Source organism: Hylaeus volcanicus, chromosome 2 (genome assembly GCF_026283585.1).
Source record: "Hylaeus volcanicus isolate JK05 chromosome 2, UHH_iyHylVolc1.0_haploid, whole genome shotgun sequence".
Classification (NCBI taxonomy): Eukaryota; Metazoa; Arthropoda; class Insecta; order Hymenoptera; family Colletidae; genus Hylaeus; species Hylaeus volcanicus.
This window is the reverse complement of record NC_071977.1, coordinates 686261-699088: the sequence shown is the minus strand read 5'-3', so window position 1 is coordinate 699088 and position 12828 is coordinate 686261. Positions and strand designations below refer to the sequence as shown.

The 12828-nt window shown below is 40.0% G+C and overlaps 3 protein-coding genes across 10 annotated transcripts in view; 1 reads left to right on the top strand and 2 right to left on the bottom strand.

Annotated features, from left to right (window-relative positions):
• LOC128872023 (uncharacterized) overlaps window positions 1-11454 on the top strand; it is a 79753-nt gene extending 68299 nt beyond the window's left edge. Inside the window, exons 1-3 of one of the 7 annotated variants that reach the window (XM_054114293.1) lie at window positions 9454-9665; window positions 9926-10104; window positions 10223-11454. In XM_054114293.1, coding sequence (XP_053970268.1) covers window positions 9937-10104; window positions 10223-11005 — 951 coding nt within the window. In that variant the 5' untranslated portion in view covers window positions 9454-9665; window positions 9926-9936 and the 3' untranslated portion in view covers window positions 11006-11454. Of the gene's footprint in view, window positions 1-9453; window positions 10144-10222 lie in introns of those variants that run through there. The other 6 variants (XM_054114292.1, XM_054114291.1, XM_054114288.1 and 3 more) reach the window with 6 other exon arrangements.
• On the bottom strand, window positions 5819-8865 carry LOC128872017 (S1 RNA-binding domain-containing protein 1). The gene is made up of 2 exons (XM_054114276.1): window positions 6689-8865; window positions 5819-6620 (listed from the first exon to the last, which is right to left on the bottom strand). The coding sequence occupies exons 1-2, from the start codon at window positions 8585-8587 to the stop codon at window positions 5847-5849; spliced, it is 2673 nt and encodes an 890-aa protein (XP_053970251.1). The 5' UTR covers window positions 8588-8865; the 3' UTR covers window positions 5819-5846.
• On the bottom strand, window positions 11229-12740 carry LOC128872024 (protein SGT1 homolog). Of its 2 annotated transcripts, XM_054114297.1 has the most exons (6): window positions 12608-12740; window positions 12379-12509; window positions 12183-12293; window positions 11867-12068; window positions 11608-11807; window positions 11229-11518 (listed from the first exon to the last, which is right to left on the bottom strand). In XM_054114297.1, exons 2-6 carry the CDS (start codon window positions 12418-12420, stop codon window positions 11411-11413), a joined length of 663 nt encoding a protein of 220 aa, XP_053970272.1. In that variant the 5' UTR covers window positions 12421-12509; window positions 12608-12740; the 3' UTR covers window positions 11229-11410. The 2 variants fall into 2 exon arrangements, with proteins under 2 accessions (XP_053970272.1, XP_053970271.1); XM_054114296.1 differs by having other exon boundaries at window positions 12379-12625.
• Window positions 12741-12828: the final 88 nt, after the last annotated feature.

The window sequence follows — 12828 nt, the reverse complement described above, 5'->3', positions numbered from 1 at the left end:
CGTTGCCAATTCGGAGCCGGGCAATAAGTTCGAAAGCAGGCCGCGTATATTCAAAGGCGACGTCTATGGTCAGGGTGTGTTCCCCGTGCAGTTTCGCAACGCATCGGCTCGTCGAATAGTTTCATCGCGCGATTTCGCGATGGAACTCGCTCGAAATTTGGGACTCTGTCACGCGATTGTTAAACTTGTCGTGGACAATTTAACGCGGCCGAAGGAGTCTCGATGCGACAAGATTCTAGAAATTACATCGAGGAATTGAGAGAGGTCGCTCAAAATTGATTTAATGTATTATAAGAAAACCTGTTCTACTAGACTCTGCACTTTATATGAGGAGTTCATTTTTTAAATCCGAAGATACGAAGTATTCGACACTTTCCAGAAACATGAAAGCACGTGCTACACGCCAAGAGCGATCGATGATCATTTTTAACGAGACAATGAAATATATCGGTCCAATTTGGCCACGAAACACGCGAAGAAGGAACGGTCGATGATGGAAGCATTCCGCGAATACCGTGTGCCAAACCGCTCATAATTTATTGCAATCTGGGGGAATGGAGAGTAGTACGAGAGAGAGAGAGAAATCAAACGCTATTAATCGATGTTCCACTTTGGCAGGTAACGATTTCCGTTTGTATTAATTAAAATCCAATATGCACGCTCGGTTTTATGGCTGGGTATCTTCAATTTTCTGCTACCATCCCTCTCGACGCTAATTCGCGATAAATTCAACGTAACTGGTCCACTTTGCTGGAATTTTCATACAACGTTCGCTTGTGATACATACATACTGCGCCGCGGTACATCATTTTACGATATTAGATCGCCGACGAAGCTACTGTTGGCTAATAAACGCTAGGAATTCAAATTTCGAGGGCGGCTGCATTACTTATTGAAATTAAACCTAACGATAAGGATATTAAAATTTAATTCTTTTTCGACAAAAAGAAACTCTACGACGATTAAAAAGTCGCAACAACGATTAAAGCTCGAACCTGTTCGAAATTTCTGTTAGCTCGATATGCAGGGCGCTTGGTTGATCATCGATCGTCTTCGAAGGACCGAAGGAAATTTTTCGTGGCCGATGAGAGCGTTTCGTTCTCCAGCGAGGGCAATACTCTTGGTTCGATCCCTTCGAACTCGTCGGCCTTCCCGTCTGGGTTAATCTCGTCGTTGAAATCCGTTCCAATTTCCGCGCGGAGGTGGAAAAACACGTCGTGGGGCGAAACGCACATGCGTCTACGGTCCTGTCGTCCGGGGAGCGGATTTTAATCAGTCGATGGCTCATGCGAATTAGAATGGGCTAAGGGCGGATCGATGTTTAATCTCTGTAAGAGACTCGAGGGAGCTCGCGTTACATGCGGACCCGTGCAACGTTACGCACTCGATGCATTTCTTTTTTTTTTGTTTTAACTCGCTTATTTTTTTAATAGTGTCCAGTTCATTTACGCGCGGACAGCGAACGAAGAAAAGTGACCAAACTGATTTCGAGAGGGTCGTCGAGGCCGCGAAACGCGACGACATCGACGTGTACGTGTATGTATATCGGTTTCGCCAGCTGAAAATATCGAATATCGATTTAACTACGCAGTCGAACCTTGGCATTGAATTCCTCCGCCTCCGTCGTTCTTTCGCTCGCGGTATCTTCCCTTTATTTTCCGGTACGCTTTTCATGCGTTCCGCTATTTCTTCTCTTTTTATACGCGACCATTGTTACAGTAGACGCTCCGAAACTACTTTTCACCCGGGGCTGCGACTACAGCCCCCGTACACGGGCACAATATCTGCCTGCATTTTGTCGTTATGGCATTGTCGGGGGACACGCGGAACGGTCTGCTCTTTCCTTCTGTTCGAAGCTTTGCGGTTCTACTTAATACCCCTCCGCGCGAGTCGTCCAACCCTCGCTGGACTTTTTATCGTCCACGATACCAACGGACATCGAATACTTCTTTTTCGAGGGTCAACCAAACCCGCAGCTAATCGGTTCTTAATAAATCTGGAACAAGGTTCGACAGGAAAGAAGTCGTAGCTAATGTAAATAGAGGGAAATGAAATGCAAAGCCCTCGAGGCCAAAGTTGGAAAATATTTTGAAAAAACTCTTACATAACAAAACTTGTTCCAGCCCTTCGTAGGTATTCAGGCGAGATCGAGGTAACAAAGTTTCATCAAACTGGGAGATGCTTGGCAGATGGTTCGTTGCGAGACTTAATTTCCACTGGGGAACAGGTTGGAAGTAGATACGGACTGCCATGTACAGACGCCGCGAGTCGGAACATCGGTGTTTCGCAGTCGTTTACGACGGGAATAGAAGGCTCTCTTGGAACGAACTACATAGAAAGTATAACTCCGCGTACCAGAATTTTCATAATTGTTTCTGCCTTCCCTTCGTTTTTCCTCTATGCTAAGTACTCGAGTTAGACACGCTATTGTCCGACCACTTACACCCTCCTATGTACTCTCCGTGTATTCTATACGGACAAAGTGGACCTTTCATGCGAATCGGGTCAGACGTGCAGTCGGAAATTACTCCCTAATGTCGACGATCTAGGTATTCGCGGTATAAGAGGAAGGGAATGCTATTTTTTAGATAAAAAAGATGATACTATATTCCTTCTACGCGTGGATCCCAAAAGACCTAGCCTCAGCTCTGGAAGGGTCAAAGCAACGGTCTTACAGTTTCGCTAAAATGCATCGACTGGTGGGTCCCAAAAGACGCAGCCTTTTCCCTCGAAGGTGTCCAAAGGCGCCTCTGGTCTCTACCGAACCGAGTCACGGTTAGAAATTCCTCAGCATTGGGACGAAACTCCAAACTGGGGTGGAACAACAACGTTTGAACGGGGTCGAAGGAACGCGCTGAAAGCTGAAAGGTCGCGAGGATTTTAATTTGTCAATGGCGAGTCGCGGAAAGGAAACGCGTCGTTGGAACGGGGTCCCTTGTGCGCGTCGAACAATGGACACGAAACTGAAAACGTACCGTGGACGCGAACACAGGCCCCCGTTGAAGCACGTATGCATCACCAGACGAAAGCGTCGTGCACGCTGCACACTGCACACGTGGCTCCAGCTGCGAGAACGCGTCTAGCTTCGCTGGCTTTATTTCGTTATTGTGTTCCTCGGTCCGCGGGACCATTTCCTCCCTCCCGAAAACAGAGCTTTTCGTTCCGGTGCTACGTTGAAAGTTTCAGCAAGCAATCTGCCCCGAGTCTCTGTGCTCTCTATCGGGAAACACCTAAGCTCGTTCCAACCGTGGTCCATCCGTTGTCTCCCGAATCACGGATGAATTTTACATGAGACATGTGAGCACGTGCATCGACGCATACGACCGAGTATTGTTCATACGGCGTGTAAAGAGACGAAAGCTTCGCTGGAAATTATTCCTAGTATATCGAGAAATTCGTGGGTACTAGAAAGGAAATTTGTCCAGGTGGGATTCCCGAGTTTCGATCAAGATATAAAATAAATACCACGACTGGTAGATTGGCTCGAAAACAATATTTTAACGACGAGCAACATCCAGAATATTCAGATGTCTGCGTAATTATATTTTCTCATTCTTTACCGCTGGTCTTTCGAGGACCATAGCCATTTATATAGATATCTGTGGTCACTAGCCTCTGACGATTCACATTTCAAATCCCGAATCCTTTGTTTGTTAATAAAAATACTACATGTTTGTATAATAAAGTAGCAGCCGTAAAATATTAAATTACTGGAAATAGTCGTTCGACGAAAATGTTCGAGGTAACTTTTATCGCGTCTCCGGTTTCGCCGCCATAATCGTATATCACCGTCGAATAATACGGATACGAGTGATCTGTAAATAATACGCGAAACTTAAGCGCGGTACAAATTGCTTCCGCTGAGATGGTCGATGCTGGCTTCCAGCCTCGGCTGGCACAAAGCGTTCCTCTAACCGAAGAAGCTTTTTCCGGCTCGTGGCTTTCTTTACCACCCTGCCATTTCGACGGCTTAAGCCCTTCCGAACCGGGGCTCGCCCTCGTAACGAGATATAATATTTATATTACACCGAGAAACTATCCTCCTCCCCTTCCATACACGCGGAAACGGCTTCATTAAGCAGCTTCGCGTCTCCTCGTCGCTGGCAAACACGCTGATAAAACATTCAACGCGGAAATCTTTACACGTTCTATTCATGGTTGACTTGCGACGCGAATTACCCTCATTTATGATTTCATTCCTGGTTATCCAACACGTAAATTCGCGTTCTGCTATTTCTAATCGAATGCTGAATAGAAAATATCAAAGTAAATATATCGCTGATTCGGACCAAAACCACGGAGACAGTCGAATCCTTATCTTCTGTACTATTCTCCCTTATGTTATTTACCTTCCTAGACTGTGGGAGTGCTTTGGAAGATTATAATACTTTACCCTGACAATTCGAGGGATCGATGCTCGAAGGCGTCCTCGGTCACGTAGGGACGATTCCCTTCTTATCGCGTCTGGCTCCCAGTTTTCTAGATCGTTTCACCTTCGCGTGTAACCGAGCTTTTTATTTTCTATCGAAAATACATTCGAGGTGGGCATTGTACGTCGCATCGAATATACGTCTCCCAACGTCGCGAGTATTCCCGATTCCGCCCAACGCCGTCTCTGATTTATCCGATCGGTTGAAGGAAATCAATTGCGTTCGCGGAACTGTGAATAGCCCAGACCAGACTTTATTTCGTCGAACTCGGTGCTCGCGACGTTGATTAATGCCAAACGCGATTGCTTATCGATTTTCCCCTTATCAAAGCTAAAGCACCATTCTACAGACTATCTTCCTGGTGGATTTCTAATCATTCCGGCCTTATGACACACTTGGACCGCGATACTATAAACTCCACAAGAACCCCTAAATTTCCAAACCAACCATTAGCGATCCCTCGTCAAAATTAGTCTAACAAGCGCTAAATGCAGCCGCGAGAAATTACAGATGCAATATCAAGTACAAAGTAGAGTACACGTGTGGCGTTTTGCCAAGAAACGTCGACCGCGACCAGAAGAGGGAAGATTGAATTTGTTAAATATTTAAAGGCAACCCTAGCGCGCCTGTACCGACTGCGTCCCTTCATAGCTACCAAGAGATTTCCACGTTTCTCTTTTATTTATCCGAAGACGCGTTTTCTAGACTTCGCCTCGACTCTGTTTAGGGAGATGCTCATGGGATCGGAGTCCTTTTACTACCGCGGCTGTTATTAAATATTTATTTATCCATTTAGCATATTTATTGCGCCAAGCCTGCAATACCGAGTCTGTTGCCTCAAAACCAAACATCAAAGATACAAATAATTCCTGAGAAGTATCTCGAATAGAAAAAGTAACGCGTCCATCGACTATATTTCAAAATAAATGTCTCCAACGTCACCAAATATAGAGGATTAGATCCTCCATCTATTTTATGAGAATAACTCCTCGCAAGGAATAACTCCTTCGTATCATTAAGAGCAACGAAGATATTTGAAATTTGTCGTGACTCGCCCTAAACAGTTGTCGTATAATCGAGTAACTTGAAAAATAACGCTAGTTGTCATCGATGAGAGGTAACGGGAGTTCAGGAGGGTTAATATTAAAACGTAGATTATTTTAGGAGCACGTTTCACCTGCCTGTCCACCCGTGTACCTGAATTATCTATGGATCACCTCTGACTCATCGTATCGGAAAGCAAGGCCGCGCGCAACTTTTACTTCGCTTCGAGTAAAAGGGTAGACTAGTGGGTGCGTCCAGGATTGTCTGACGACTCCTGACGGAAAATCTCAGACAGAGGAAAAAGAGGAAAGGCAATGAATGATCGCTTAAGCATCGTGTAACACGCATTATTAAAATATATTTTCAAACACGTTATAAAGCCTTCATCAATTCCAAGCTGATTCTGTTTCGACTGAGGTCCACCTCGCGCACCTTCACCTCTACGCGCTGACCTATTGTAATTGTATTATTATTCATAAATCTCGAGGGTACGAGTCCATCCCTGCCCACCCCTACGTCCACGAACGCTCCAAAATGCGTAACATTTCGCACAGCACCTGTTAACATTGTTCCAGTTCTTATGTCATTAATACTAAGCATACTGTTTCGAAACAGCGGGTAATTGGTCTTTAATCTTATGTCTTCGTCCTTCTTCATGGACAGACCCTTGACTATTATCTCCATCGTGGTCTCATCCGTACCAAACTTGGCAGCTAACGCTGCGCATCCCTCTTTCTCACGCGATACTATTTTATCAATGAACGAATTCGACCCTAGGTCAGCCAAGTTGCACTCGCAGTACTCCAAAAATCGTTGAGCTATTTCATAGGATTCAGGATGGATCCAAGTCTGATCCAACAAATTCGGAGCGTGCTTGAGATCCTTAGCGCTTTTGGTTTTCGCGGAAGTATCGGTCATCGAAGTTTCTGGCAATACTCTGATAAATCCCGCGCATTGTTCGAACGACTTGGTCCCAATGCCTTTCACGTCCAATAACTGTTGTCTGTTCCTGAATGCGCCAAATTTAGTTCTCCATTCTATAATACCGTTCGCTCTGGATGCGTTTAAACCTGCAACCCTTTTTAGAAGGTACTGGGACGCAGTGTTCACATCAACCCCTACAAAACTCACAGCCTCCGAAACCACCTGGAATCAATTTTTATTATTTAATATCGATTAATTATATTTGGTGATAACAAGAATTGTATACTCGCTTCGTCTAACGCTGCTATTAACTCCTTCTCTGGCAGGTCGTGTTGATACATTCCCACCCCTAAATGTTTAGGCTCTACTTTGACTAACTCTGCGAGTGGGTCTTGTAGACGTCTCGCTATCGAAACAGCGGAAATTAGGTTGGTGTCGAGGTCTGGGAACTCGGATTTTGCTTTTGTACTGCAACTATAAATAGATGCTCCCGCCTCGTCCACTATCGTATACGAAACATCTATCGGATCGAATGCTTTAGACTTGATCAAGCTGTTTAAGAACGCTTCGGTTTCTCTGCACGCGGTGGCATTGCCCAATGCGAAAATTGTACATTTATGCTTCTTTACTAAACTTGTTAAAGTGTTAGCAGATTGTTCGTACGAGTTCTCCGTATTCTTATGAGGATATATTACGCTCGTTTCGAGTACATTTCCATGTTCAGAAATCACAGCGAGCTTACAGCCGTGAGTGAATCCTGGATCTATGCCGAGGATGATCTTCCCTCGTACGGGTGGAGTCAGAAGCAATTGTTTCACGTTAGTTACGAATACTTCTATGGATGCTGCCTCTGCCTTTTGTTTCAATTCGCTTCGAACGCGACGAACTATTAAAGGTTTGATAAATTTCCCGTAAGCATAGTCGATGCTTTCGTTCATCAGCGTAACGTGCAATTCAGACGACATGGCTTTTCTATATTGCGTACAACAGTGTTTTTTAAATGTTTTCTCGAGAAAGTCGGGCAAGATTACTTTTACGTTGAGAATCTTTTGCGCTTCTCCTCTATTGATGGCTAATATTTGATGAGGCCTAATGCTCATATTCGTCCCATTGAAATCGTAATACATCTCGTACTTCCTGTTAACATCTTTTTCTTTGCTATCAGAAGACTTCTTTGATTTACATTCAGACGTTTGTATTTTTATGACAGACGCGCTTTGAAGCTCTTTAACTGTATCGAATACCGTTTTATCCTTATTTATTATGTCTCCTATTATATGTGTGATACCTTCTTTGATCTTTTCTTCAGACTTCAAGCCAACCTTTTTAGGATTAACGAGAGATGCCAACTCTGGTAGGGCCTGACCTTGTAATACGGCATCGCTGACAGGCCCTAAACCTAAATCTCTTGCTCTGTCTGCCAAGGATTTTTTAGAAGCAGGCTTGAAAAATGAATAAATATGTTCCAAATCCTCCAAGCATTTCGCGGATGAAATAACAGAATGTATATTAGGCGTCCATTGCCCTAATTTATCGATACTTTTTAATATAGAAGCGGCTCGACGTTTAATCGCTTTAGCCTGATCAAAACTTTCTTTCAATGCTCTCAACGTATCTGGTTCCATACCACCAGTCATGTTCTTTCTATATCTTGCGATAAATGGAATTGTATTATCATCATTGAAAAGCTTTATCACATTCTCGGCTACATGCCTGTCGATATTGTTTACCTCGCTCACATAATCTACGTCGGTCCAATCGCTGCATTGGACATCATCGAACCTTAATTGATCTACATCTTTTATCGTATCTTTAATGTTCTCCTTGTCGGAGCTCTCTACTTTTTCTTTTTTACTTTTTGAATTCCTACCTTTCCGTACTTGTTTCTTTGAATCAATTGATTCTTCAGCATCCTCAACAATCTCTGTTTTTACATTCTCATTTTCATGCTTTATCGCTTTTTGTTTCTTTCTCTCGGGTGGCTCACTGGTACTATCCTTTCGCTTTTTACTGTCTGCCTTTGTATCTTTCTTTACAGTTGGAGCCTTTTTCTTACTTTGCTTTCTTTTGGCTACTTTCGCTGTAGGAACATAATTGTCATCGCTCAAACCTTTATCAGAATCATCATCAGAATCGCTTATCTCAATTATTCTTTTTGTCTGACGTGTTTTGCGTAGGGCTCTCTCCATTGTGCAAATGTTTCAAACGAATGCGAGCAACGAAATAAAAAATTACAAATAATTATATCGCTTCTTCGTAGTGAAACGTTAAATTAAATAAATAAGAAGATTGTATACTCTATACTAAATATAACAAATTTATTTATTACACAAATAAGACTACATAATAATTAAATAATGAAAAATCAGATATGCTTTGACACTACGAATGACAATGCCCGCCAACTGAGATTCCTAACCAAACCTGATTAACCTTATAAGTTACAAGTATTAAAGTACCGACCAATACTAAATGGTTTAGTGGTATTGGCACATGTACATATATGAAATAGTTTCCACTGTTACTGCTAGATGACGCTATAAACTATTATTATCGTAGCCATCTAGCGTTAAAAAGGCCGAACTAATTTTCGGAGTTTGGTCAGCGCCTCTATCGGGAAAACGCTCAAGTTTGTCCTCAATAGTTCCTTTTTGTAGTGTTAGATGGCGCCATTTTCGCTGTTTTTTTTTTACCGACCTGTCGGTACATTACCATTATGTCGGTACATTACCATTATGTCGGTAAAAACACCGTATAGTGCCCACTGTTTCTCGTAGATGGCGCCACTAATTAAAGAATTGATGAAATGTTCTTGCATTACATAACTATTCATACAAATAATATATTTGATTTATAAACTAATATATTGTAGTGTTGTAAAGCAAAGAATCGTATTAATTATTTATTTATTGAAAAAAGGAATTATTTATTAATGGATCAGTTTTGCTCCATCTAGCGCCATCAGTGGAACTATTTTCACTACAAACTTGGGTATTTTGCCACCGATGGCGCCACTAATACTTAGCGTAAACTATAAACTAAATATAAAAAATATATACATCCATAATATTGTTATTCAATTTTTTCCATTCTTATTATTAAGTAAATAAGACAACATAATAGTCTGAACTATGAAAAATCCCATACGTTTTGACCCTACAAATGGGAATGCCCGTCAATTAAAATTCCTAATCAAACTTCACTATTCTCACTAATCCACACCAATCTTACACAAGCATCGAAGCAACCGTTGAAAACGTGTTAATTGTGAATAATGTCTCTGTAATAAATAATATTACATTTTTCTAAGAAAGCTGTAAATAAGATTTATTTTGAATGTAAATTTAAGGTTCCATCAGCTTCCTTACATTTAGCTTTTGATCGATGCACATCTAACCGAAATGTTCATATATCATTAATAACCCTTTCATAGTATTTTCTTTCTATCAATAATAACTATGTTCCGCATATCGTAATATTTAAATAAAATCATTGAGTTCAGTATCATTCGTTCTTGTATGATTCAGGTGTACATACAATGGCAGAAAAATTTCGATCACTAGTAAAGGTTATAACTAGCGAAATAAATAAACACCGGTTGTTTAACAATACGACGACATCAATTAATAATGCTACTGGAAAAGCGCAAAAGAAGTTTAATGACATACAAAACGTCGTTGCTTCGAAGTACGATGTTATTGCAAAGGTACTGCAGAATTTTCAATGATACATTATGATACATATCGTAAGAAACTTTTTATTTATCTCTTTCGTTAAAAATTAATACAAATAATGTTATATTATATTTACTTGGTTTGTTTTAGCAAATCAATAAAGATATAACATTAATCCAAAATTTAAATGCAGCGGCCCTACAGCCAAGTCCATTACCTAAGAAAGTTATGAAGTGGTTGCAATGGTATCAACAAGTAACAGGCTTGGATGCGGTAGAACTAGCTAAACACCAAGTAATTTCGGCACAGGACAAATTATTCAAGTGTCAAGACGATAGAAGAAACCTTAACCGTCAAGCAGCAATAATAAATGATAAATTAAAAGAAGTATACTCTGAACTTATTCAGACTAAACGAGACGATCCAAAATATGTACAACTGACTATAATAGAAAACAAGAGTCTGCAAGAACAAGCAAGGATTATATCACAGCTTGATTTATTAGAAAAAGAAGAGAAGGATCAGTTTACACAGTTAGCTACTGCTATAAAGGAATATCATGATAGTCAGACAATGAATGCACAGAAGTATAAATACTTATCTATTCTTGCATCTGCCGCATTAGCAATTATATCACTGACTGGTTCAATGATATATAACAATAAGAGAATAGCAAATGTCAGGAATGTCCTAACTGAGGCTCAAGAAAAAAATGAAAATATACTTAAAAGTACTTTTAAGTCTTTGGAGGGAATTATAAATGCAAGGTATTCTGAAATTCTCAACAAACTAGATAATAATAACAAACAAAATAATGTAGAATTGGTCAATCATAAATTCAATACAAATCTTTCAAAGGAATTGCAACAAGGTTGCATTGTATTAGGGGTTTGTATTGTTGGTATATTCATATTAAAATCGTTATTTGGGTAAAAATGATGTAGACATTTTTTTTTATGTATTGAAATGTAATAATGGGTAATCAATGAATTAGTAATATATTTGTAATACAGTGTACAATTGGAAAAGTTGTACTATGCATTTAATTGCACTTATTGTGCATGACTATCCTATGCTTTGCACAAGGAACAAAGATTACAGTCCATCAGAAAAATATGTTTGTATATTTAATAAATGGGTAAAATATACATAATGCTTAGGTAGGAATAATTATTTAATTAATTAACTTTGTGATATACAATAGAACATCTGCAGCATAGAAGATATTATGAGTTACATATTAATATTGTAAATATTTATGAAGTACTTTTATTCAAAATAAAATGAAATTATTCTGTTAAAGATTAAGCAAATTAAATATCAATTATGTTACTTTGTTTATGCATTCCAAGGCTTCCATTCCATACCATCCAATGATTTTCTCTCAACTTTTCCTTTGCCTACTTCAGACCAGTTAGTACTTAGAACAGTGCCACCAGATTCTTGCTATTTTTAAAAGGAATACATATATATTATTGTTTGCTACAAAACTTTCACATTTTTATAAAATCTGTTCAAGTTCAAATACTACTTACAAAAGATTTATTCATCGCGCGTCTAACTTCATCCGAGCTGTTACCATATATTTGTTGAAATAAACAATCCAAAGCAGCTACACCTTCTGGTTTTTCTTCAGCCTCTTGCTTCTCAATCTCTTTTTCCATCTTATCCCAATCACGTGACTTCTTACAGGAAGTAGGATACTTTGGTGGCTGATTACCAGCTTGTAAAATTTCTTAACACATCAAAGCTTAATTAAATACTTGTTTAATCTTTGTACGTAATCCAGTTTACCTTGAGGTATAGGCTGTGGTGTGTTTTGTACAACCAGATCCCCTTCTAAGGCATTCCATCTAATCCTATCTTGCTTCTTTAACTTGATTTCTATTTTGGATGGAAATACTTTATGTGAACACTGATCTGGTACTGTGGGATGAGCTAAATCTATCTCCAAACTATAGTCATTTCCAGATGGTAATGAAGCAGACACGCTTAACTGAAAACAAATAAAAGATCGAAAGTCTACTTTCGTTCAAACGCTCGGTAAACACATAAAGTAGACTCCGCGATAAGATCAGATCTTTTCTCTACTGTCAACCTATGTTTTTACCGTGTGTTTCTCATTGACAACTTTAACGTTTTGAGCATTCTTCGTGAGAATTGTAACTGTGACATGAGTTTCCGTCTGATACCAGTCATACCTTGTTTTTGGAACTGGCATCTGTAAAAATCCGAAATTTTTATCTGACATTAGGACACATCTGTGTTTCCATCTTTTTTTCACGGCGTTTGATTGTAAAACTTACTTCGTTATTATCCATTCGGGTAGAGTTTCCTTCGCCAGCCATTCTCGACTCTGAAGTCAACTCGGAGTTTTCCTGCGCACCCTTTACACAAAACTCGCAAACACAACACTTCTCGAAAGTTCATAGGAACACTACATAACAAAAGCGTAACGATTGATGCCACAGGATACTCTTTCAAAGCCAAAACTACAGCGGTTTTTAGATTATGAAGATTACTAGAATATCTTACCAATAGCGATAGTACAGCGTAGTTAATTATTAATTAATTGAGCATCAGTTTTTGATAGGAACTTATTTGGGTTAACAAAGTACTTGGAAAAAATTTCTTCAGAAAAGTCGCTATGTTTTGGGGCGAAAAAATTTGTTGACACAGCCCTGACGATTAGTACTAGTGGCGCCATCGGTGGGGAAACGCCCAAGCTTGTAGTAAAAATAGTTCTCGCTAATGTC